General features: G+C 33.9%; 1 protein-coding gene across 2 annotated transcripts in view; it reads right to left on the minus strand.

Moving 5' to 3' along the window:
• Positions 1-23413, minus strand: part of LOC140450409 (LIM/homeobox protein Lhx9-like) — a 779178-nt gene that overhangs the window by 190916 nt on the left and 564849 nt on the right. For both annotated transcript variants that reach the window (XM_072544028.1, XM_072544027.1), the window contains exon 4: positions 1385-1785. In XM_072544028.1, the coding sequence (XP_072400129.1) occupies positions 1385-1785 (401 nt within the window). The remainder of the gene's footprint in view (positions 1-1384; positions 1786-23413) is intronic.

The following is a 23413-nucleotide window of genomic DNA, read 5'->3' on the forward strand; positions in this document are numbered from 1 at the left end:
TGCCACTTGTTGGCTCTTAAGTAAGGCCACATTATATCTATTTCTGTCTATTAATTTTCTATTAATATGTGATCGATTTGGTTGTTACTCTGCAGATCTGGGTATACTTTATAGATGTCTTTATGGACGAATTGTATACTGGTTATCTTCATTTTATTCTTCAATGCAAATTCTATCAATTTTATCCCGTTCTGGTTACTTTGTTCATGTAAACTTTCCCTCTTGTTATAATATTAATAATTAAATTTTAACAATTAAACATTTAGTTAACAATTGAAGAATTGTCATTGTAGAATCTTATCGGGCATTCCTCCATTAGACATTTAACCGTTTGCCTAAGTACAAAAGAAAATATATGTATTAAATATTTAAATATTTTAGGAGTCGGGAAGAATAGAAAATATATTTCAGAAAAAACAGCGGTCCAGGGGTCATCTATACACTAAAATACACATTCTACAATTATCCCGGCTAAAGCGTTTTTATTCGCAAATTCTGCATCTTCGTCAGGGATTCTACAAAGCGACCACACACAAAAAAATATTTACTATTTAAATGGGAATAAGCCACAATTAAAGGTTAAAGTACGTTTATTGACGTTTCAATTTTCACTTCGGAAATCGTTCTCAAAATACCGTATTTCGTATTTTGAGAACGATTTCCGAAGTGGAAATTGAAACGTCAATAAACGTACTTTAACCCTTAATTGTGGCTTATTCCCATTTAAATAGTAATTACTTAAAAATGCCACAAGAAAATAGCTTCAGAACAATATTACAAAAAAATATATCAAGCAAATGTGTAACAATTTGTCGTAAGTGCTAAACCGATCCCTATATTGATTAGTCATTGATAAAATTCATCGTAAAGGAGTACCATCCATTTTGTATAGTAGAGGAACCGGAATTCAATACTTTTGTTCGCATCCTTTGCTCAGGTTACACATTATCGTGAAATAAAATAATTTTTACCAGCCCTATTCCTCAAGTTTATAATAATTGAATTTTAATCAAATAAAAGGCAGATATCGAGCACAGTTTTTATTATTAAATCTTGTCCAAGTACTTTCGCTCCTAGAGCATCTTCAGCAGCATTTCGTCAAATTAGGCTATTTCTTTGATTTTATTTGATTAAAATTCATTTATTTGAGCATTCAGCCCTATATAACCACCTATAGACTGGTATTATTATTATTATATACTAATAATATAATTCATCACATATCACATAATTAAAGGAACAGCTCCAACATTTTGAAATAATATTCAAAAGATAATGCAAAGCCATTTTTTTAATCATCAGATTTGTTAGATTTTCTTAAAAACAATAAATTGCGTAAACCTACAACCCTCAAATTTTCCAAATAATCAGCAATTTGTCTTACCGAGATTAGCGGTCATCCCTTCCAAGTCCTTGGGCTTCCTTTTTCGCGGTCGTCCCTTCTGCCTCGGCGTGGTCGGTGCGCCGTTAAAGAAGGGAGGAACTTTACCGATCGGGTCCGCCGGTTGCGGGGGCAGCGAGGGATGGTGGTGGAAATCGGGACTGGGAAACGGGGGCGGGTAGTGAGGGTGGTAGATGCCCCCCGAAGGCATCGACAGTTCGAAATGGACGCGGCACAACACTGAGCCGTTTCGCATGCCGAACTGATCACCTTTCGTCAAGATGGCGTTGCACACTTCACAAGAAAAACAATGAACGTGGAAGACGAATTCTTTCGCACGCATCACCAGTTCTGATGAAAGAATCGTCACGTGGCACCGGGCGCAGCTCTTCATGCTGAATAACCTGAAATTAAACAAATATTGATTATATTTATAATCTTTGGCAAAAAGACAAATTGTTATACATATAACAACATTCGTTCTAAATAATAACGGCAGTTTAAAGGTAAACTTCAATGAATAAAAGATAGTGACTTTTGACATATTATACACAGACATACATTTAGAAAATATTTGCATGTAGTATAACGAGAAAATTAAGGACCGCCGCCTTGGAAAATAAATTTAATACCTCCTCCTCTCTTTTCTCCTTCGTAAGGATGTAGTTGCGTCATGTAATTTGTTTGACAATTTCTATCCAATTATCTCTCTCCTGTGCGTGTTATTTTGCTTCGGAGAATGAGTAACCAGTCTCGTCCTTTATTTGATCCGACCATCGTACTAGAGATCTTTTTCTGGATATTTTACCCACTAACTTACCTTCAACTATCATTCGCTCCATGCCTTCTCTTCTTCTAGTTATATGTCAAAAATATCTCAGTATATTTTGGTTGATAGTTGTGATGTTGTGATAGTCTAGTTTTTATGTTAAGTTCTGCTAAAATTGAGTTATTTGTGCGATGGGCGGTCCATGCTATGCACAACATTCTACAGTAGATCCACATTTCAAATGCCACTATATGCTTTGAATCGGTTTTTTTTATTGTCCAAGTTACTAAAGCATAGGTGGCGATAAGAAATATGTTAGTACTCGAATAATGCGTAATTTTGTGTTTTTGTGATGTCAGCGTTCTTTAAATTTTTGTGACTTTGACTGTTGCCGATGTGGCCACTGTGATGCGTCGACGGATTTCGTCTTCACATCCTCAACTGTTAGTAATAACGAAGCCTAAGTAATTAAATTGCCTCATCACTTCGTAGCCTGCCATGTTTCTTATCTCTGCTTGGTTGCTTCTGATTCTATCGATGATCATTAATTTGATTTTCTGCATTTTTATTTTCAAACCATATTCCGTACTTATCGTGCCTATCATATTTATAATTCGTTCCAGTTCTTATGGTGATGACGCCAATATAACAGTGTCATCAGCATAACGTAAGTTTTTGATTTTTCTTTCTCCTATCGTTGCACCACCTTGCCATTCCTCAAAACCTTGATGCATAATAAGTTAACTATATATATTGAATAGAATAGGGGATATTATGCATCCCTGTCGAACTCCAGATTTTAATTTTAAGTTTCTCGAAACAACATTTTTATTGTTACAAATTTATTGAAATTACTTCTAATGCACAACAAACCGAGTATTAATTAAAAAAAAAAGCCTTTCTTATATCTTGCTGGAAGTAGTTTTTTGAAATATAAGGTTTATTCTTGCGCAGTATTTTAAAGAAGGTTATATTTTTATCTAAAAGCTTATCTGCTAACTCATCATCAATCAGCCAATCCCGTCCACTGCTGGACATAGGCCTCCCTCAGTTCTTTCCAGTGTTCTCTACACTGGGCCGCTTGTAGCCAGTTTCCCGCTACTCTTTTTATCTCGTCGGTCCATCTAGTCGGTGGTCGTCCTCGGCTTCTTTTATAATTTCTGGGCCTCCATTCCATAATTCGTCTTGTCCATCGTCCATCTTGTGTTCTGGCTAAGTGTCCTGCCCAGTTCCACTTAAGTCTCGTGGTTCTTTCGATGACGTCTTGAACTCCTGATCTTTGCCTGATTTGTCGGTTTGTTTGCTAACTCAATACTGGTAAAAAAGGTAAATGGTTTACTAGGTCCATCACTATCCTTTGCCTTGGCCTCTCTCAGATTTCTTTCCTTCTTTTCCTAAAGGCATAGATTGTATAAATTTTACAATATTGAATTTTTTTCATGAAAAAGCTTACCTAAAAAAAAATTGCATATTGGCTGTATACACTGATCTACAATCAACTAAGCCTTAAGTCTTTAAACCTTACTCGTACGTACGCTTACTGTAAGAAGGTGAACAATAAATTAAGATAGCGATCTTACTACCATTTAGAGCGTAATAGGCATTGCAATAAATTACAAATCGAAGGACCACCCACTAATGTAGAAATAAAAGAATACAAGCATTAACAAAATATGTAATTTATTCACTAACTTTGTTGCTAATTAATTTAAGATTTAGTCAAAGTTTTTTCATAGAGTTCTTATATTTAAACCTCCGATTTACACAATTCCGTGAAGCACAAAATACTATAACACTGATTGTTAAAATCTAAATGACCTGACGACGCCCCTGTCGTCTTTTGCAAAATTTGATCCCGGCGACAGCTTGTCGCGAAAGTAATATAACCAGTCCCGCCACGGCTCATCGGGAAGATATCTGGCTGAAATCAAACCTCCTGTCGGCAAAGACATTCTGTTTCAAAAAGTCGAATTAACAACATGTATTAACAATAACATATATGTGACACATTTTTTTTTTCATTACTACAAACAACTAAGTTTTTTTATATTTTTACATTTACGTTTACATAGAAGTTTTAAACAGTTTCATTTACGGTCTTGAGTTCTTTACTAAAACCACGGGAAGTACTAATAATATTAACCAACAAGTAACTGGAAGAATTCAAGATTCTGTTTTTCACTGGACAATTACCAACACTGATGCAGTTTTAAGGTCACTAACCAGAACATAAACTAGGGATGATTTCCTTAGTTTTAATAAACTTAATTAACAATAAGCATTTGCGAAACTTGTAGGTTTTAAACCATAAGCGAGACACACAATAACTATATAAAATACGAGAGAGTTTTTACTCTAAACTAAAAGTTGAGTCTAATTCAAGTTTCGCTGGATTCTAATTCTTCTCGTAACACTACAACCCGGGGTGGGTTCTGACTGACTGCACAACTTGCTTCCATCTTGAACGGTCGTCCATAATAGTTGGGTCAGTGGGTAGCCCCATTGTTCTTAGATCTGATCTGTATTCTCTCTCCATCGCATTTGTGGACGTCCTAAGGGCCTTCTTCCTGTGGGGGCTTCCTCCCATATTAACTTGGCAAGGTGGTTATTAGGGAGTATATGGACATGGCCATCTTAGACATTGGGATTTAATCTCTTGGACTATATCGCTCGCTCTATAAATCTGATTGACCTCAGCATTTGTTCTCATTCGGTATTGGTTGCTATTAATGTCGTGATAAGGCCCAAAGATTCTTCTGAGGATTTTTCTCTCAAAACATCTAAGTTTTCTTTCAGTTTCTTTGGTCAGGGTCCACGTCTCATACCCATACATGAGCACCGGTCTAATCACCGTTTTATATATTCTAATCTGTGATGTTCGTGTTAGGCTTTTAGATTTAATAGTATTGTGGAGACTGTACATACATCTGTTTGCTGCCTGAATTCTTCCTTTAATCTCTTCCGCGATATCGTTATCTGCAGTGATTGTTGTTTCGAGATATTTAAAATTCTCCACTCTTTCAAAATTATATGGTTCTATTGTAACATTTTGCCCTATTCTATCTCGTCCCTTTTGTCTGTTGATGCACATGTATTTGGTTTTCTCTTCGTTTATCCTTAAACCAGTTTTCTTTGCCTCTACCTCCAATTTATTAAAAGTCTCCCTCACATTGGTGACTGTGTTTCCCACAATGTCAATGCGTATGCTAGTAGTAATGCTGATCCATTTACTGTCAGTAATTCTGTTTTAAGTTGTGCTGCTCTTACTACTTTCACCAGAAGAGGAGAGGTGATAGCGCATCTCCTTGTTTCAGGCGACTGCTTCCACTTCCACTACACTACATTCCACATCTGATCCATTTTAATACTGTCGTACGCTTGCCGGAAATCTATGAAGAGATTATGGATAGTTCTATTGAATTCCCATTCTTTTTCAAGCAGCTGTCTTAGAGTAAAGACAGCATTCAAATTGATACTAATAAATCCACCCTGGGTGGATTCTAACTTCTTTCTGATTACTTACATTCCATTTATAATTGCAATGCATACCGGCGGGTTGGAGAAGGACAACTTCGAAATTTCTATTGGTTAGGTAAAACCACCGTTGTGAATATTTGCTACCCGGGATTTCCTGAGTACACGTTTTCGCTGGGTGAAAACATCTTTTGAAGGTAAAAATTATTTTACTACCAGGGACGTAACAACACTCTTACAGAAATTTATTCACTTACTCTTTATATAAACCCGAAAAGAAGCCTTGCCTTGAAATGGGACTAACTGCTTCCTCCTCCTCAGTCCTAATCCCTTTTGGGATGTGGTGACACCATCAGGCCTTTACAGTTTTTTCACGATTTCTCTCCATCCTTCTCTGTCCTGGGCTAGTTGTTCGGCTTCATGTAACCCTTGGTTAATCAGTATTTTTGTTTGATCCACCCAACGGCTTGGAGATCTTCCCCTAGGTCTTTTTCCTTCAACTTTACCCTCGATTATCAGTTTTTCCATCGTACCTGTTCTTCTAGCAATGTGTCCAAAATACTGCAAATATCTCTGTTGTATTTGTTTAAGCAATCTATCCTTTACTTTAAGTTGTTCTAATATCGATACGTTAGTGCGATGATCAATCCAGGATATTCTCAACATGCGGCGGTATACTCACATTTCAAAAGCGTCCAGTTTATTTTTATCCGCTTTCTTTAAGGTCCACGTTTCGGATGCATATGTCGCTATGGAAAAAATGAGCGCCCTTACCAGCCTTAGTTTTGTGTGTATTGTTATGCTAGAATTTTTCCAAATTTCTACCAGTTTCATCATAGCTGTTCTAGCAATAGTCAACCTTCTACGTATCTCTCTGTCACACTCTTCGTCATTTGTTATTAGGGACCCCAGGTATACGAAACTATTTACTACTTCAAAGCCCCCAATTTCTTTAATGTGAAGATTATTCCGAGCTCTGTCCACTATCATGATCTTTGTCTTACTCCTATTTAACTGTAGTCCATATGTTTTGCTTGTTGCCTCCAAACGTCCCATTCTGTCTTCCAAGACATAAACTAACTGCTTATCCAAGCACAATTTATGTTCAGATCAATTTAAACATTTCGTGCCATTTTTGTCACAATAAACTGAAGATAGTAGTATAATAGTAACGACTGGGATTTCCTACTGTCTATTTCTTCGAATTATAAGATGTTATCTATACTACATTTTTCTCTGTTAAATAAGTTGCCATAACTATCATTTTTTGTCGGAATAGTTGTAAACTATATTGTGAATCATAATTTTTGACTTTACCATTATTTGTTCGTCTTCATCAGCACCGACAATACAAATTACGAGCCTCAACACGTACATACATACTACATAAAAAACGTTTTCATTAAAAGAACAAAAATCCGGTACACAATCCAATTCAGGAATATATTTCTTTCGAAACAGAAGATATTTCTCGAGCGGTGGACCTTGAAGTATATGGATGGCTACTAGAAAATAAATATAACTTGAATATCTGTAATTTATTCATAAAACTAATCGAGGTAGCCACTGGCATATTTATCGAGAGCATTACACTTAAATCTTCCTGCGGAATGGAGTAAACGATCGCGTAAAAATACGAAATTTACGCAGTACTGGCATGAATTCATAAGCAATAATTCTACTTTAGATCATAATTCTTTAGCCATTCGCGCTATAACTTCGTTGAATATATGAAGGTAAATTACAATCAGTAGCGGAAAGCTCAAGAAAATTAAGAACTTCGTATAAATTCTTATTTTGTTCTCTTTGTAATTGATAATTAGTTTAATAAGTAAAATATATTAAACTAAAGCTTTATAAAATGTGTCTAAATTAAAGAAGACATATTTTCTTTTCGTAAAATAAAAAAGATTGTATATTATTTTTTTTTTATTTCGAAATATGTGTCTCGACTGCTAATGGTCATTGATACAGGTACAATTTACATTTACATTTACATTTTTAATACTTCTACATTGGGGAAAATATTAGCTACAGTACACTTTTTAGAATACATGTTTTTTTTTTATTAAATTGCATAGCTTTGTGTTTTTTAAAAAGTTTATATACTCGGTACAAAATATTTTACGGTAAGTATGCTCCTTGACTGGTTCAATTCCCATTTCTGTACACAAAGGGACAAATCGATCCAAATAGAGACTGGCTATACTCATGTTATGATCCAGATAAACTTTATTCATGTTCTTGTGTCGACTGTAGTGACTTTGATACTTTGGAATCGAATGTATGTGGTTTTTAACACTTAGTATTTCAGAATCAGATATTTTGTTCACACGGTTTGTATGCTTTCCTTTGTTGTCTCTTTCTGGCACTAGATTTCCTTCTATCTTCTTGTGAACAATGTTATTTACTCTGCCCTTAGAAGCTTGAAGTCAGTGGATATTTAAAAATTCTGTTTTACAGACACGTGTAGTTTCACCATTAACATTAATGGAGTAGACTGCATTGCTCTTTCTATGCGATTCTTGATGTTTTTTCTTCTTTCGGTAGGACCTTTTCTTCTTAACAATATCTATACATCCGAATAAGTAGCTATTTTGTAACTCCAATGAACCGAGGTTCCAGAATTCGTTAAAAATATTGCTCTCGTGGCCCTGAAGCTTTTCCCTACACTTCTTAGTGCAACTGCAAGGCGGTCGTAATTCTCGACCAGGCACATTTTTTTTTCGTTTTGTCGCTTACATATGGTTGCCCTTAATTTCGTCGAATTTTTCTTTTTGGCCTTGAATAACAGTGTTCATTGCTTTGTCTCCATCGACTTGTTGGAGTTTTGTCGGGTGTGTTTGGTTTTGTCCTTTTTCTTGACGGACCTTGTTCATTATCCTACAACAAAATGCAATAATATAACAAGCCATGTCACAAGCCACAACAATCATACTTTAATCTTTAATGGTAATAATGTGACAAGCCACATTTAACAAAAAAAATACGTACCGCTGTATTTTCATCACTTGAGTCACTTCTAGCTTGTACTTAGTCAGGATCACGGTCACTGTCATCGAATGTCGACTGAACTTCAGTATTTGTCTTACTAGAATCGTCAGAACTCACAGAAATATCTGAATCGCTTTCGCCCATGTTCGCCATTTTGATGTGGCTTGTCATTATGTCGAGTAGATACTAAGACAAACTAGATCTATGCAACACTGTTACCATAGGTTTGTCGCGTCATCTATTAACGACGAGCTGAAATAAATTTTTCGTGGCTTGTTATACTATTACTTTAACCGATCATAGCACTAACTCTTTTTGAACTCATGTGTGGCTTGTCATTATTTCACATTAAGCTCTTTATTTATATATACATTTTTAATACTTTTACTTTGGGGACAATATTAGCTACAGTACACTTTTTGGAATACATTTTTTTTATTAAATTACATAGCTTTGTGTTTTTTAAAAAGTTTAATACATTTTTATGGTTGCTGCTGTTTGAAATAAAAATATCTTTTAGGTTGTTAGCAAAATTGTATTTACTTCTGGATTTAGGTAGTGTTGAGTGTCAAGAACATGTTTTACGGAAGTCGTGGTGTTGCAGTACTGACACAAAGTCTGATTATTGCTGGAATTCATTAGGTGTCCATGTGTAAGGCATGTGTGTCCTATTCTTAATCTCCGAATAATAGATTTGTCCTTTCTTTTTATTGGTGGGAGCTGGTGGTAGAAAATGTTTGTTTGGAGAACGCTCAACTTGGTATAGCTTATTTTCCAATGATAATTCCAAAGGCCCATTATTTCTTGTTTTAAGTGTTCTTTTTAGATATAAAATACCAATGTGTCATGGGACCCACAAAATTGTTACTGTAATTCCATTAGTTTAAAGACGATTACATATACTCTGAAGTATTGGGTAGATAAAATGTAAGTTTCTTATGGAGTGCATCTATGATAGAGAGTACAGATTGCTATAGTTTTATTGTCGATGAGTGAACTTTTTACAGTGTGTAGTATTCCAAAGCTAAGCAGTAAAACTATTGCAATTGCTAGAAAGTCTAAATCGGTTGACAGTAGTTGTAGCTGTTGTAACAGCACAACCAACACCTTCTTTACTCTTAGATCTTCTTCTTTTTGATGTGCCCATCCGTTACGAATGTTGGCGATCATCATAGCAGCGCGAAAAAGCTGCACAAATGTTGCATCGAACCAGATTCTTAGGTTCTTTAACCAAGATGTTCTTCTTCTTCCTGGACCTCGTTTTCCAAATAGTTTTCCTTGCAGGATGGCTTGAAGGAGAGCATATCTAGATTCATTTCGCATAATATGTCCGAAGAATTGTAACTTTAGAGATTTGATGGTGGTCAGTACCTCTCGGTTCTTATTTATTCTTCTGAGGACCTCCTGATTTGTGACTCGGTCACTCCACGGGATCTTAAGCATTCTCCTATATAGCCACATCTCAAATGCTTCCAGTTTTTTGCATATATCTGCGTTCAAGGTCCACGATTCAACACCATAAAAAAGGACAGCGAATACGTAGCATGGCAGTATTCTTACTTTTGTATCAAGAGAGAGGTTATGACTCTTGAAAATGGCCCCCATCCGATTCAGCTTCTACACATTGAAAGACACAAGTCCATTGAAAAATAACAATCTCAATTATAATTTAAAATAAAAGTTAAACAGAGAGAATACAACAGACACATTGAATTCTTAAATATTCTAGAGAAGATTAACGTGGCTCATAGGTTTCGTAGAGTACCACAAAATCCTTTTTGGATTCAGACCTGGTCAATTCACTTATATGAATTAAGTGAAGCTGTACATTATATAACACAAGCCAATATCTGCAGGCATACCTTTGCAATAGGCATATTCCTAGATGGTCCAAAAGTCTTTTGATCAGATCTGTCATACAAACCTGATAAAGAAACTATAGAAAATGTAAGCTGTAGTCGGTAAAAGTCTGTTTATACTTTACACAATGTTAATGAACTACTACAATAATAGTACAATGATCTGGATGAATCTCAGAACAACTGTTCGACGTTTTTTTCGAGACCATTCTTATTGCATGCAGATGATGTGGCACTTTCCTGCATGGGAACTAATACAGTGATAATAAAATACGCTTAATACTAAAACAACGTGGTTGAAATATGGTACTATGAAACTAACTAAATAGAGTTGTAGTCACGCTATAATATTTAAAGACCATTTCCAAAGATTCTTAGATGATTCCTGACTACCGCTCTAAAAACTTTAAATTATCAGTGACCTACTTGGGATACCATATAGCTAAGATACTGATATTAACAATATCCTATACAGTGTTGGAAGACAACCTAGACGTCTGGAGCGTTAAATAGTAAATTTGTCGCTACCAATTGAGAAAATCGCCTACACACCTACAAAACTTTCATATGAGAGATCTCTTTCTCGCAAATTCAGCAGTGAGTCTTTTGATTTAGTCATACATAGAGGCCTGATTTAAAAGTTATATTAAACTAAATTGTTTATAATTTACACAAAGTATACATGCTCGTAAATTAATGCTAGAACGATCTAGATGAAAATTGCACAACCTCCAACCCTTCTATCCAGACTTTTTACTATGTTCTCTGTACTTCGTATTTAGCGAAGAAAAAAAAGAGGCTACAGAATTTAAAGCAGAGATTAGGAACACTATACCATATACCATCCAGGAAGGAGTTAATTAACAGTCGCAACATCTTGTAAAGGGATTCTTTTATATGATGATGTGAATTGTATTTCACCCATTTTGTTTATTATTAGCTCTTTTAGATCGCTTTTTATTTTTTTCCTCTTCTTGACCTAGGTAGTACACTGTCTATGGATGTTTTATGCTACTTAATTTTATTTTATTCTTCATATTTTTGTTTCTGTTTGCAAAAAATATGACACTTTACTGTTTAATTAAAGAAATATATATTTCAATATATATATATATATATATATATATATATATATATATATATATATATATATATATATAAATATATAATACTATAATCCGAAATTTTTAATAAATTAGCACTTAATAAATTTAAGTGCTAATATTTCTCAAATCTGATAAATGTTTTGAATGCGAAAAATCTATAGCTGCGAAGGTGAACTTCAAACAATTTAAATAATGCATACAATAACATTCAGCAAAAAAAATATGAAATATTTCATGCAAAACAATTAACGATAAAATGATAATTATAGTTATTACAACTAAATAGCTAATTCAAAGAAAATTCAAGAGGAATGGGAGGCCATTAAGGATATCTTGACTCAAATATTGTACAAGGTTTGTTTATTTGACGCACAATCAGGAGATATGGCAGATAAACTAAAGTTAAGATTCTGCTTAGAATAATTAGTTCAGAATAAACAACCATTTGAGAAGAGTAAAATAATTTGGATAATTTCAGGGTATATATTATGTTGTTTACTATTTTTTTTTAACTCCAAATCAGAAGTCATTTATTTGATGAATTTTTCTTCTAGTTCCATGACCATTATTGATCGTTGTATATCATGTTGGCTACCATATTCGCTATTGTCACTTTATTGAAAGCAGCTCTAAATAACGATGTAGTTGATTTTCCATACCATTGCCTTAGAGTTTAAGGATAGCCTCAGGTAGAGTCCACGCTTCCACTCCATACAGCAGGACAGAATAGATGTAGCAAGATGTCATTCGAACTCTAAGGTCAATGCTAAGATCGTGACTGCAAAGTACGTTTCTCATTTTTACAAAGGCAGCTCGGGCTTGTTCTTTTCGGCTTTTAATTTCTGCGATTGGATCCCAGCTCTCATTGATATTACTGCCGAGATACACAAGTTTCTCTACTCTGTCCAGTGTAGCATCTCCGACTTTTAGACCATCATCCTGTATATAATTTTGTTTGCTAAATATCATATATTTAGTTTGCTTAACGTTGAGTTTTAATCCATACTGGTCACATTCATATTTGATGAATAAGGAAACGAAATTTAAATGTGGAACTACTATCTTTACTTTACAAGTCATGTAGTGTTTTTATTAATAACACACAGTTTAATAGAAACGAATAAACACATTTGGTAAAAACTTGGTAAACAGAAATGGTTTATTGAAATTGGTCTTTTATTTGCAGCACTAGCCCATAAAGGAAAGAGACACAGCTTTAGGCTAGCCCTCCACTTGCGATTTTTAGTCGCAAAGACAAAAAAATCGATGTTTAATACATAATTAGTCTCAAATACATCCGTTTTCCAATGGATGACATCAAAACTACTTGTGTGATTGTTCTTTTACTTCGGTTGAGAACTAAACGATGAAAGCATGGTTATTGGATTCATCCGTTAACAAATCAAAAATTTTGTAAAGGACAACTTTACATAATATTTGTACAATAATGCTTAAAATAAATAGTACTTAAAATCAGAATCAATAGTACTCAAAATGCCCCCAAGATTTCAAGCATTGTCCTCGTTGTCTGACATTTTAAAAAAATTAAAAATTAAATATTGTTGAAAACACACCAGGCTGAGCTGGCTTCAGAATCGCGACTAAACATCTAAACAATAAACAATCGTAAGTGGATACATGTCTATGCTTGTCCGTATGATTCATTGTGGTGAGGCGACTATTACATCGCGGAATATAAGCACTTTATTACATAGTTAAGTAACACATGTCTAACTAATAGAACTTTTCAAGTTTCAGCCGACCAAAAGATGTTTAAAAGGTTTTGTCTATTTTGGCACAAAGTTGTTTTTGAACGGGAGAATTATTTACTATATGTTTTCCTTGTTTGGCCTGTAGAGATTTTAAGAATATTACCTGACTTTTTGGATAAGGATTGACAAATGTTTTGTTTTAAACTAGGAGTTAAAAAAACAGGCAATCGATGACCCTGAGTTAATATATATCTTGCTTTATGTACTTACAAAATCCAACTTATGCAACAATTGAAGGTACATCATCACCTAGTAAGTCGTAGATTCGTAGATTCGGTGAGTTCGTCCAAAACGAGATTGCCATTGATACCGATTTTCATAAGCGAATTTTGTTTAGCGATGAAGCTCACTTTTAGTTGAATGGCTACGTCAAGAAACAAAACTGCCCTATATGGAGCTAAAATACTCCTCAAATGTATGTTGATAAACCAAAACATCCAGAAAAACTGCCTGTTTGGCATGCTTTATGCTCTGGTGGAATCATTGGACCATACTTCTTCAAAAACAATGCTGGCCAGAACGTTAAATTCAATGATGACCACTATAGAGCCATAATATCTGCCATTTTTGTTCCCCAATTGAACAACCATGATGTGTAGGAGCTGTCGTTTTAATTAGATGGCGCAACATGTCACACAGCTCGTGCCACAATTAATTTATTGAAGAAAATGTTTGGTAATCGCATAGCTTTATGTTTCACCGTGAATTGGCCTCAAAGATCGTGCGATTTAACAATGCTAGACTATTTTATGGGGCAATATGTGAAGGTGCTAGTCTACGCCGATAAGCATGAAACAATTGACCACTTGGAGGACAAAATTCGCTGCGTTATTGCCGATATACGACGACAAATAATCGAAAAAGTGATCGAAAATTGGACCTCTAGATTAGACTACGTCAAAACCAGCCATGACGGTCATATGCCAAAAATCATATTAACATTATAATGCCAAAAGATCATCTTACGAATAGAGTCAATTTCTTGTCAATTTAAGACAGGCATCTTTGTTTTATTCCATTTCAAAATTCTACACACCTAGAAAAACACCCTTTATTTTATTATTAACTATTACTTGGCTGAACTTTCTACCATATTAGAAATAAAAGTTGTTAATTAGTAGCAATTATTTATTTATTTACTCTCTTATAATGTTCCTTTCTGTTGAAAAATATTAAGATAATTCTAACAGGAATATAGAGCGACGTATAAGGTAAGTGTGTTTTTTTTTCTTTTGACTATATATGCATACTGGTTTTAAAAAAAAGGTCAAACTTTTAGTAATCGTGTTTTCCTTGTCTCTCGAAAAAGGACAACGTTGCGCCCTTTATTTTTACCTTTCTTTTTCTACTTAATTTCTGTCTATTTTCATTGATACGTTTCAATCAATTTATCTTTATCAAAATATACCTCATACTAGATCTATAGACCAACCCGCAAAGCTCGCCGTTGTGTCCTTCAAACTACCTGAGCGCCGGTTGGCAAGGAACAAAAAAAATTGTTTCTGGAATTCTTCCTTACTGTTTTAATCCCCACTTCCCATCCATACAAGTTACGTTACAATAGAAAAAAAAAACTAACTGTATTATGCTACCGCTCAACACATTCGACGTTCACAAATTAAATTGGACCCCAAATTTCTGAGAATTTTGAAAATCTTTTCCTTGTTTTCTATTGGTAAATAATATGGTTACTGGTAAGAAAAACTAAAAATCCTCGTATTCTTTGTGAATTGAAGTTTTTGGTCCACTAACCAAATTAATCTTTTCTATGCCTTTCGCTACGCCTATGTTTTTTAAGTCAACTCATAATAAAGCAATTGACATTTTATTTTCTGTAACATTCCTATGAAGTCATTTTCTGTTTAATTTATTGAAAACGTCTATTGCTACGTTCAGTCAGAGCGTAAAGCTAACTGCGCCGAATTTGCATAAAGATACTCGTAATTTTGCGAGTTAAGTGTGGTTTTGTAGGCATCTTGTCAATCCGAATAACATTTCCTATCGAGTGTGGAGGAGAAATGACCCCCTTTAACTGGGCGATCTCATAACTTATATTATATATGAACAAGAAAGATGTTTATATGAAAATTATTCTCGAATTGTTAGTGTCTCTCTTATGGCAGTGAAATTAATTGTGTAGTTTCATTACAATATTGAAATTGCGCAGAATATTCAATGGATAAACGTGTAATATCAATTCGAATTTTAATGGCGCGAATCATTTATTATAATAAAAACTTTTTTCTCCGTTAACATAAATTCAAAACTTCATTGAACTGTATTTAGCAAAAAACTAGTTCTTTATTCCACTGATGCAATAATAGCATATTGTGCAACAAATTCAGAAAGGCGCTAATTTCTTGCGAGTGAAAAACTCCAATTTAAACGAGTGAGACATTGCCTTGCTGCACGTGTTACACATTATACTTTTTCTACAACCATCCTTTTTGCTAAAGATAAAAATCTTCTAAATTTCTATTTTATAAAATTTTATATTTGATGTTTATGGACAAACTCTTGTGAATCTTTGTGAAAATCAGTTGCCACATGTAAGTTTGTATATGTGATTTTTCTTTTTAATAGATTTGCTTAAATTATTGTTTATTCTGAAAGCTGTTTTTTATTTGGATATTTTTGTTGATATCTTGTCTGTATATGTAATCGAGAAAAAGTACTGCATACTTTATTTTCATGGAAATTATTTCTGCACATTTTTTTTTAAATATTTGACGCTGCTTAATTTTAGTGTTGTAAATGCAATAAATCGCAAATGCAATATTATACCTGAGTCTGTTGCTGGAAAAGAATAATTAGGCAAAAAATACATAAAAATACAAGTTAGAAAATATAGTAAAAAACATTAAAAAAATATAATCAGAAATAAGAAATTTTCAATCAGCACAGCACAGCACAACACAGCACTTACGACAGCTTCCAGTGAGCGGCGGTGGTGACATAATCTCCTTCTCCTGCAGGTGTCATCCTCGGTGGATGTACCGACTCATTCATCGGGTTTGTTTTCTTCTAAGTCATCCGGATCCAATCTGCTATATCCCGCGGTGTTTTGTAGTCGAGTGTACCTAGGTTTACGTGGTGTAGTTTTGTATCAACCACTGTAGCTGGCTGTATACCATGTATCACTAAAAATGTTTGTTAAAATCCTTTATAAAAGGTATATAAATTAAAAAACCCAAACGGGCTATGCCATGAAGACAAAACGTTTTCGGAATCCATATTCCATCATCAGTGTCCAGGTGTACATGTTTTGAGCCACTAAATATCTGGGTAAAAACGCGTTAAAAGTTATATGTTACAATTTAGTTTACATTATTTAGTCTTATATATTAGGATGTTAAAGTTACCAGTGGATATTATAACATGGCAACGTACGACTCCACATGAAGTTGCTAGTCCTAGACGAAGTGTCTACGAGGACTTGATGATAGCAACTGAGGTTATTAGGTAGTTGGGTAGTTAAAATTATAAAATATCACAAAATTAAAATTTGCACAATGACAATAAATATTTATATTTGAATGCAGCATATATTTCCATATAAATTTATAATTATTTCGGAGTTGACCGAGTTACACTAAATTCTAGCTTCTCGAATATTTCTTCTAGAATCTAAGCTATTCGCTACACGTACTAACATAAACGTATGAGGGATAATGAAGGTGAATACACATTATATGACATACGGTAAGCAATACTACCGGTTTTCAGTCTATTCGGCTCAATCAATCGGTTACTTGTTATTTATTTGAAACAGCAACTAAAAGTATTAAAACCAACGAACGATTGAAATGATTCGATCGTATTGGAGTGGGTCACTGATTGATTCGGTCCTTGTAAAATGAACGATTGACATAACAACCCCTCGCAACAATGCCCCCCGGAGTGACTGGGCCTACTCCGGGGACTTCCGTAGCTTCTGGGACTTCGAACTTCGAAGAATCCTGGCTTGTCGAAGATATCTGGTACGCTAAAAGCATCAGGTCTGCAGAAGGTCCCGATGGCGGAATGTTAGAATTAGCACTCTAACATCTGATGCACACGGTGGATTCATCAGCGTGACCCAGCTTTCCGTGTGACTGGTCGTGGGATCGTGGATATTGTTAGGCGCCATGTAGTCTCGTCGAAAAAAGGGGTCAAACCGCCTGTCTGTCCTCGTACGCTCTGGAGGGGGCTTCGACCGTCACAGGTGAAGAATCCTCTGCTGTGAAGTCTATCTTTGCTATGGACTATTCGAATTTTTGGTTTGATGTAGCGTATTGTAGCGATTTTAGAGATTTCCCGGTCAATTGGCCAGTAGCAAGGATTAGAGGCTGGGCGATGCGCATCAGAGTGCGCACTAGTCCACAGACTAAAGCACTCGATGACAAGCTCAGGATTTATTTTCTCTCCGGAATTATGATCGATTGTTGGTGTATGATGCATTGTACTAATAAGCATAACATTCTTTGTCTAAAGGTGAAAGAAATAATAAGTTAGACTTACTCACAATCAATTTAATTTAACTAATCGGACGACCGGTTTCGCTTTCTATAATATGCAAAGCATCTTCAGGTCACGATACAAAGTTAAAATGCTGAAAACAATAATCCCATATTAGGGTGTTGTCTAATAAAGATAAAAAACATAGGTAGGTGATATAAATTATATAAATTACAGTAATTATGCCAATATTACATGTCTGTGGTTTTATAAATGAATAAAAATAATAATAATAAAATGTTTAAGCAGACAAGGTAAGACCCACAAATTGGTAACATCGTCTATTAAACTGTAATGAATCAATAAATAAATAAACAACTAAATAAACATTACTTACATGCCGGTACTCTATTAATTGATTCAATTAATAGAGTACCGGCATGTAAGTAATGTTTATTTAGTTGTTTATTTATTTATTGATTCATTACAGTTTAATAGACGATGTTACCAATTTGTGGGTCTTACCTTGTCTGCTTAAACATTTTATTATTATTATTTTTATTCATTTATAAAACCACAGACATGTAATATTGGCATAATTACTGTAATTTATATAATTTATATCACCTACCTATGTTTTTTATCTTTATTAGACAACACCCTAATATGGGATTATTGTTTTCAGCATTTTAACTTTGTATCGTGACCTGAAGATGCTTTGCATATTATAGAAAGCGAAACCGGTCGTCCGATTAGTTAAATTAAATTGATTGTGAGTAAGTCTAACTTATTATTTCTTTCACCTTTTGAAATGGACTCACACAAGCAACACATTCATGATTCTTTGTCTACTTTTGGATGTACTAGACTTAAGTCTTAAGCTATTTTTATTAGAATCTAGAAGACTATAACGTGTAGATGCATAACAAAAAATAGCTCACTTGAAAAAAAACCCTCTGCCGAAATAGCTGTAGTGGTAATACATTATAATAAATTTTGTGGAAGCGTTGAAAACAAAAGTTTTGAGTGTTTTACTCTTACATAAAAACATATATTTGGAAAATATAATGCAACAAGTAGTTAATTAAGTGCAAAATATACAAAAGAGGGAAATAACATATAAAAGTACAGTAAAAAATCAAAACTATGACCCACGTCAGTGAAATAAATGGCTAGAATTGTAGCCTTTTATTTAGCAATAAAATCTTAAGTTTAAGCAGAAGACGAATTATAATGTTTGTGTGGCATATAAGCCAACAATAAATCAATCTAATGTACTCGGCTTCCAGTTACATATAATTTTCAAGTTAGCGATCCGTCTCTTATCCAAGATAAAAATCATTTACACAAACAAAACAAAGCGAAAAGGAAACAATAAATACTAAATATGGCTCGTACTTAACTCGGTACTTATTTCTTAAGCCTATGAATGTGCAACAAGAGCTAATTACCCCATAAATCAAGCACATGATAAGTTGTCATGTAACATAACAGGGAAAACCGTAAAACGTATTATCATGCCTTATAAACATAAACGTGGACAAGAAAAATACACCCTACTGTGTTTTGACAATGGGGCTACAATAACGTTCTCATAGCAATACATACATTAGTATGTCAAGCTTAATCTCGGTTACCCCATTTGTACGGAATCACTGAGTGTAAAAAGTGGGTCTTTTCATACATGTTCGAGTACCAAAGTTTGTAGTATATTTTGACCAGGGATGGCTTGGACCTCACGTACAGAACTATAATATTTTTTTGACAAATTTGTTATGCTTTTCACAGTTGACTAATCATATAATATAGGTTTCATCTACAACTTATCATTACATCTTCCATTAATTTTTGTGTTATTATCTGGGCAAATTATCTGTTTTACTTTATTTGTCTCTTATTCTATGAAAGTATTGTTATACCATCTCATTAAAGATCTACCAATGCTTCTTCTTCCGATTGGTCACTTCTCTCTTGCTGTTTTAATTCCTCTTATTCTGCTTATGTTACTCTTATATACTTTTAAAACATATATTTTTATGAAAATGTAATTGTTTTTTCTCTTAATGATTTGGTAAATATTGAATTTCAAAATGCTCTCTATAATAAACGTTATTAAAAAAAGACAATAAATAAAAAATAGGAATTTTTCTTATCATATTATAGGAATATATATGTAGGAAGATTTACCTTCTTAAACAATATATATATAGGTATATATATATATATATATATATATATATATATATATATATATATATATATATATATATATATACATTTAGTATAACAATAAAAAAACATTGGTTATGCTTTGGGAACTCTGAAGGGTGATACCATTTATTTGTATGTTAGGTGTAACTTGTTCATGGGGGTTTTTGTGGAATACCAAAATTTTGGTTTTGGAAAAGGTAATGTCCAAGCTCAGCCTGTGACTTTCTTCTGAAAATATGTTCATCAATATTTTTAGTTGGTCTTCTGTTTCTGCTAATACTACGGTGTCATCGGCATATCTTATATTGTTAATGACGATTCCATTGGCTCTGGTACCTTCAGGGCGATCTTCAAGAGAAGCTCTAATTATATGTTCGGCATATACATTAAATAATAGGGGGGGGGGGATAAAATCCGCAGTCCGCAGATTTTCAAATAACTTAAAAACATCTCTAAAAACCCTAAGACAAAATTTTGAAGCAAATGTTATCGAAAGCGGTAATATTAAAAAAGTCTACAAATACATACGTTCCTCCATGACGTCTAAAGTTTCCATTCCTCTACTTCAAAAATCCAACCAGACTTTATGCTCTTCTGACAAAGAATCTTCCGAAACTCTCTCTTTAGCATTTTCACAGGTTTTTACTAAAGAATCGAATGATGGTTATCTACCTGCTATTAACTGTAATCGTGTCGGCGCATTCTTACAGCAAGTTGAATTCACAACAACAACATGGATTTGTCGTTGGTCGCTCTACTCTAACCAATCTCCTACATTGTGTTAACGACTGGACGTCATCCCTTAACAGTTCGCAGCCGGTCGACGTTGTTTATCTAGATTTCTCTAAAGCCTTTGACCGTGTACCTAAGCGCAGACTTCTACATAAGCTAGAACATTGCGGAGTTCACGGTACTTTACTTCATTTACTTTAGACTCCTCGTTCTATGTTGATGTACTTGGTGTTTTCGTTCTCTGTTTGAACGCATCCTGTGTGGTTCCAGTATGTATTACTTAAAGCACCTAAATCAATTTTCCGTGTTTGATGCCATCGAAGGCCTTTCTATAATCGACAAAGCACACATACAGCCGTTTCTGAACCTCAAGATACGTTTCTGCCATCAGTGTCAATCCCATAATTGCTTCTCTAGTGCCTGCACCCTTTCTAAAACCATATTAAGAACGACTCAGGTATTCTTCACACTTATTCTGAATTCGGTTATAAATTATTCGCATAAAAATCTTAGCGGCATGACTCATTAGGGATACAGTTCGATGGTCTTCACATTTCCTTGCTTTTTGTTTTTTAGGAAGAGCTATATATGTGGATGTTAGCCAGTCATGCGGTATTATGCCATGTTCATATATAATGTTGCAGAGGTATATTAATTTCCTGACAGCATTATCACTTAGGTGTTTAAAATGTTCTGCTGTTATTAGGTCTTCGCCGGGTGCCTTGTTGTTCTTTGCGTCTTTTATTGCCTGCAAAAGTTCTTCGGTGGGATTGTTTAATTTTTCATCTGTATACTATTTGTGGGTATTCTTCTGTTCTCTGATCACCAAACAAATCTTTAAGATATTGCTCTCATATTTCTTTCCATTTTTCAGGGGCTAATTCCATTTGGTTTTTCTTGTTTTTTACAATCGATAAGTGTTTGGGTTTCCATATTCCAGCTACTTCTTTAAACTTTCCGTGTAGTTCTCTATCTTTATGCTTCATTTGCAAATCTGCTACCTCTTTACACTTTTCTTTCATCCACTCTTCTTTAGCTACATTTATTTTTTTCTCAATTTCCCTGTTGAGTTTTTTGTATCTTGTTAGGTTTTTGTTTTTTACCATCCGTCTCCTCTCCATAATTTGTAATATTTCATTTGTCATCCATGGTTTTCTTTGTTTACAGTTTTCTTTCTGTATACTTTGGTCTGCTGCCTCATATATATATATATATATATATATATATATATATATATATATATATATATATATATATATATATAATAATATATATATATATATAATAATATATATATAAATATATCTATATATATATATATATATATATATATATATATATATATATATATATATATATATATATATATATATATATATATATATATATATATATATATATATACGATTAAGCTGAGATAGCTGGGCCATGTTTCAATCAGTCTTATAAGCAGCTAATACTTCCTTCAATTACTTTTATTTCGCTTCTTATTTCTGTTTTATAGTTTAAATAAATGTGGTTTAAGTAATCTATAACTACAATCGCTCTATAATATATATAGCTCCTTTTGAGCATATGACGAAACTACCATAACGAATACTGTCAGGCATTAAGAAACGCGATAAAATAAAAAAGTTAATCAAGTACTTGAGTTGTACCGTTGATTGAATAACCCATTTGGGTTATTCAATCAACGGTTGTACTGAGTTAGTCTTATCCGTATAAAAAAATCTGAAGTCGGTCCTGCATCTCAATGACGAGAAATCGGTTTAACGTCGCTCAGATTTGAGGTTTAAACGTGAGGTGTGGGTTTAGCATTTCATTCACAAATAGTTGCAATATGTATGCATGTTTACACATGAATGATTCAAAGATTGAAGATTAGGATTTTTATTCACAGAAAAGTCAGTGCGGTTTTATGAAGGTTGACTAAGTAGGTAGGCATTCAGGCAGATTATATGCGGAATAGGTCTTTGTGTGACCCTGCTCAACCCGGGTCATTGAGGTTAAACGTAAAATGTTTGTGCAAATATAAAATAAACAATGTAGAAAGCTATACATACGGATTATAAAGATGTCATTATTTCATTTCTATATTTCACTTTGTCGTAGGAATTTGAATAGTCCCGCATATAAAGAAGGAAATTTTAACCAGTGTCATTTTTATAAATATCTTATAACTAATACAATCTTAAACAAAATTTAACAAAACTTTGTGTACGACCTTCAGCGGTTCGACCTGTCACCCATAGTCAAGAACTATTAATACTGCTTCCTCTAAGATTCATAAAAATTAGTGACAGTACAAATCCTAAACCAGATCAAGAAGAAAATAATGATATAAAAGATCCTAGCTTTGCAATAGCTAATTAGAATAATAGTTTGGTTTGAAATTTGAATTTATCTAAAAAACAAGCAATACTGTTGAAATCGCGCCTTAAAAATTGGAACTTACTTGGCAAAAGTACTAACGCATGTTACTTTAGAACCAGGTAAGAGGATTTTAAGGATTTTTGTCTCAAGAAGGAGAGTTAGTGTATTGTATTGGTATTTCAGCAGTAATTAACATTTTAGGTCATGAGCATATACCAAAGGGGTGGAGACTCATCTAAAGTTAGTTTTAAGGCTGTTTTATTTCATAAAAGTAACCAATTCCCTTCAGCCCCTTTGACCATTCT

The sequence above is a fragment of the Diabrotica undecimpunctata genome, chromosome 9 (assembly GCF_040954645.1).
Source record: "Diabrotica undecimpunctata isolate CICGRU chromosome 9, icDiaUnde3, whole genome shotgun sequence".
NCBI classification, from domain to species: Eukaryota; Metazoa; Arthropoda; class Insecta; order Coleoptera; family Chrysomelidae; genus Diabrotica; species Diabrotica undecimpunctata.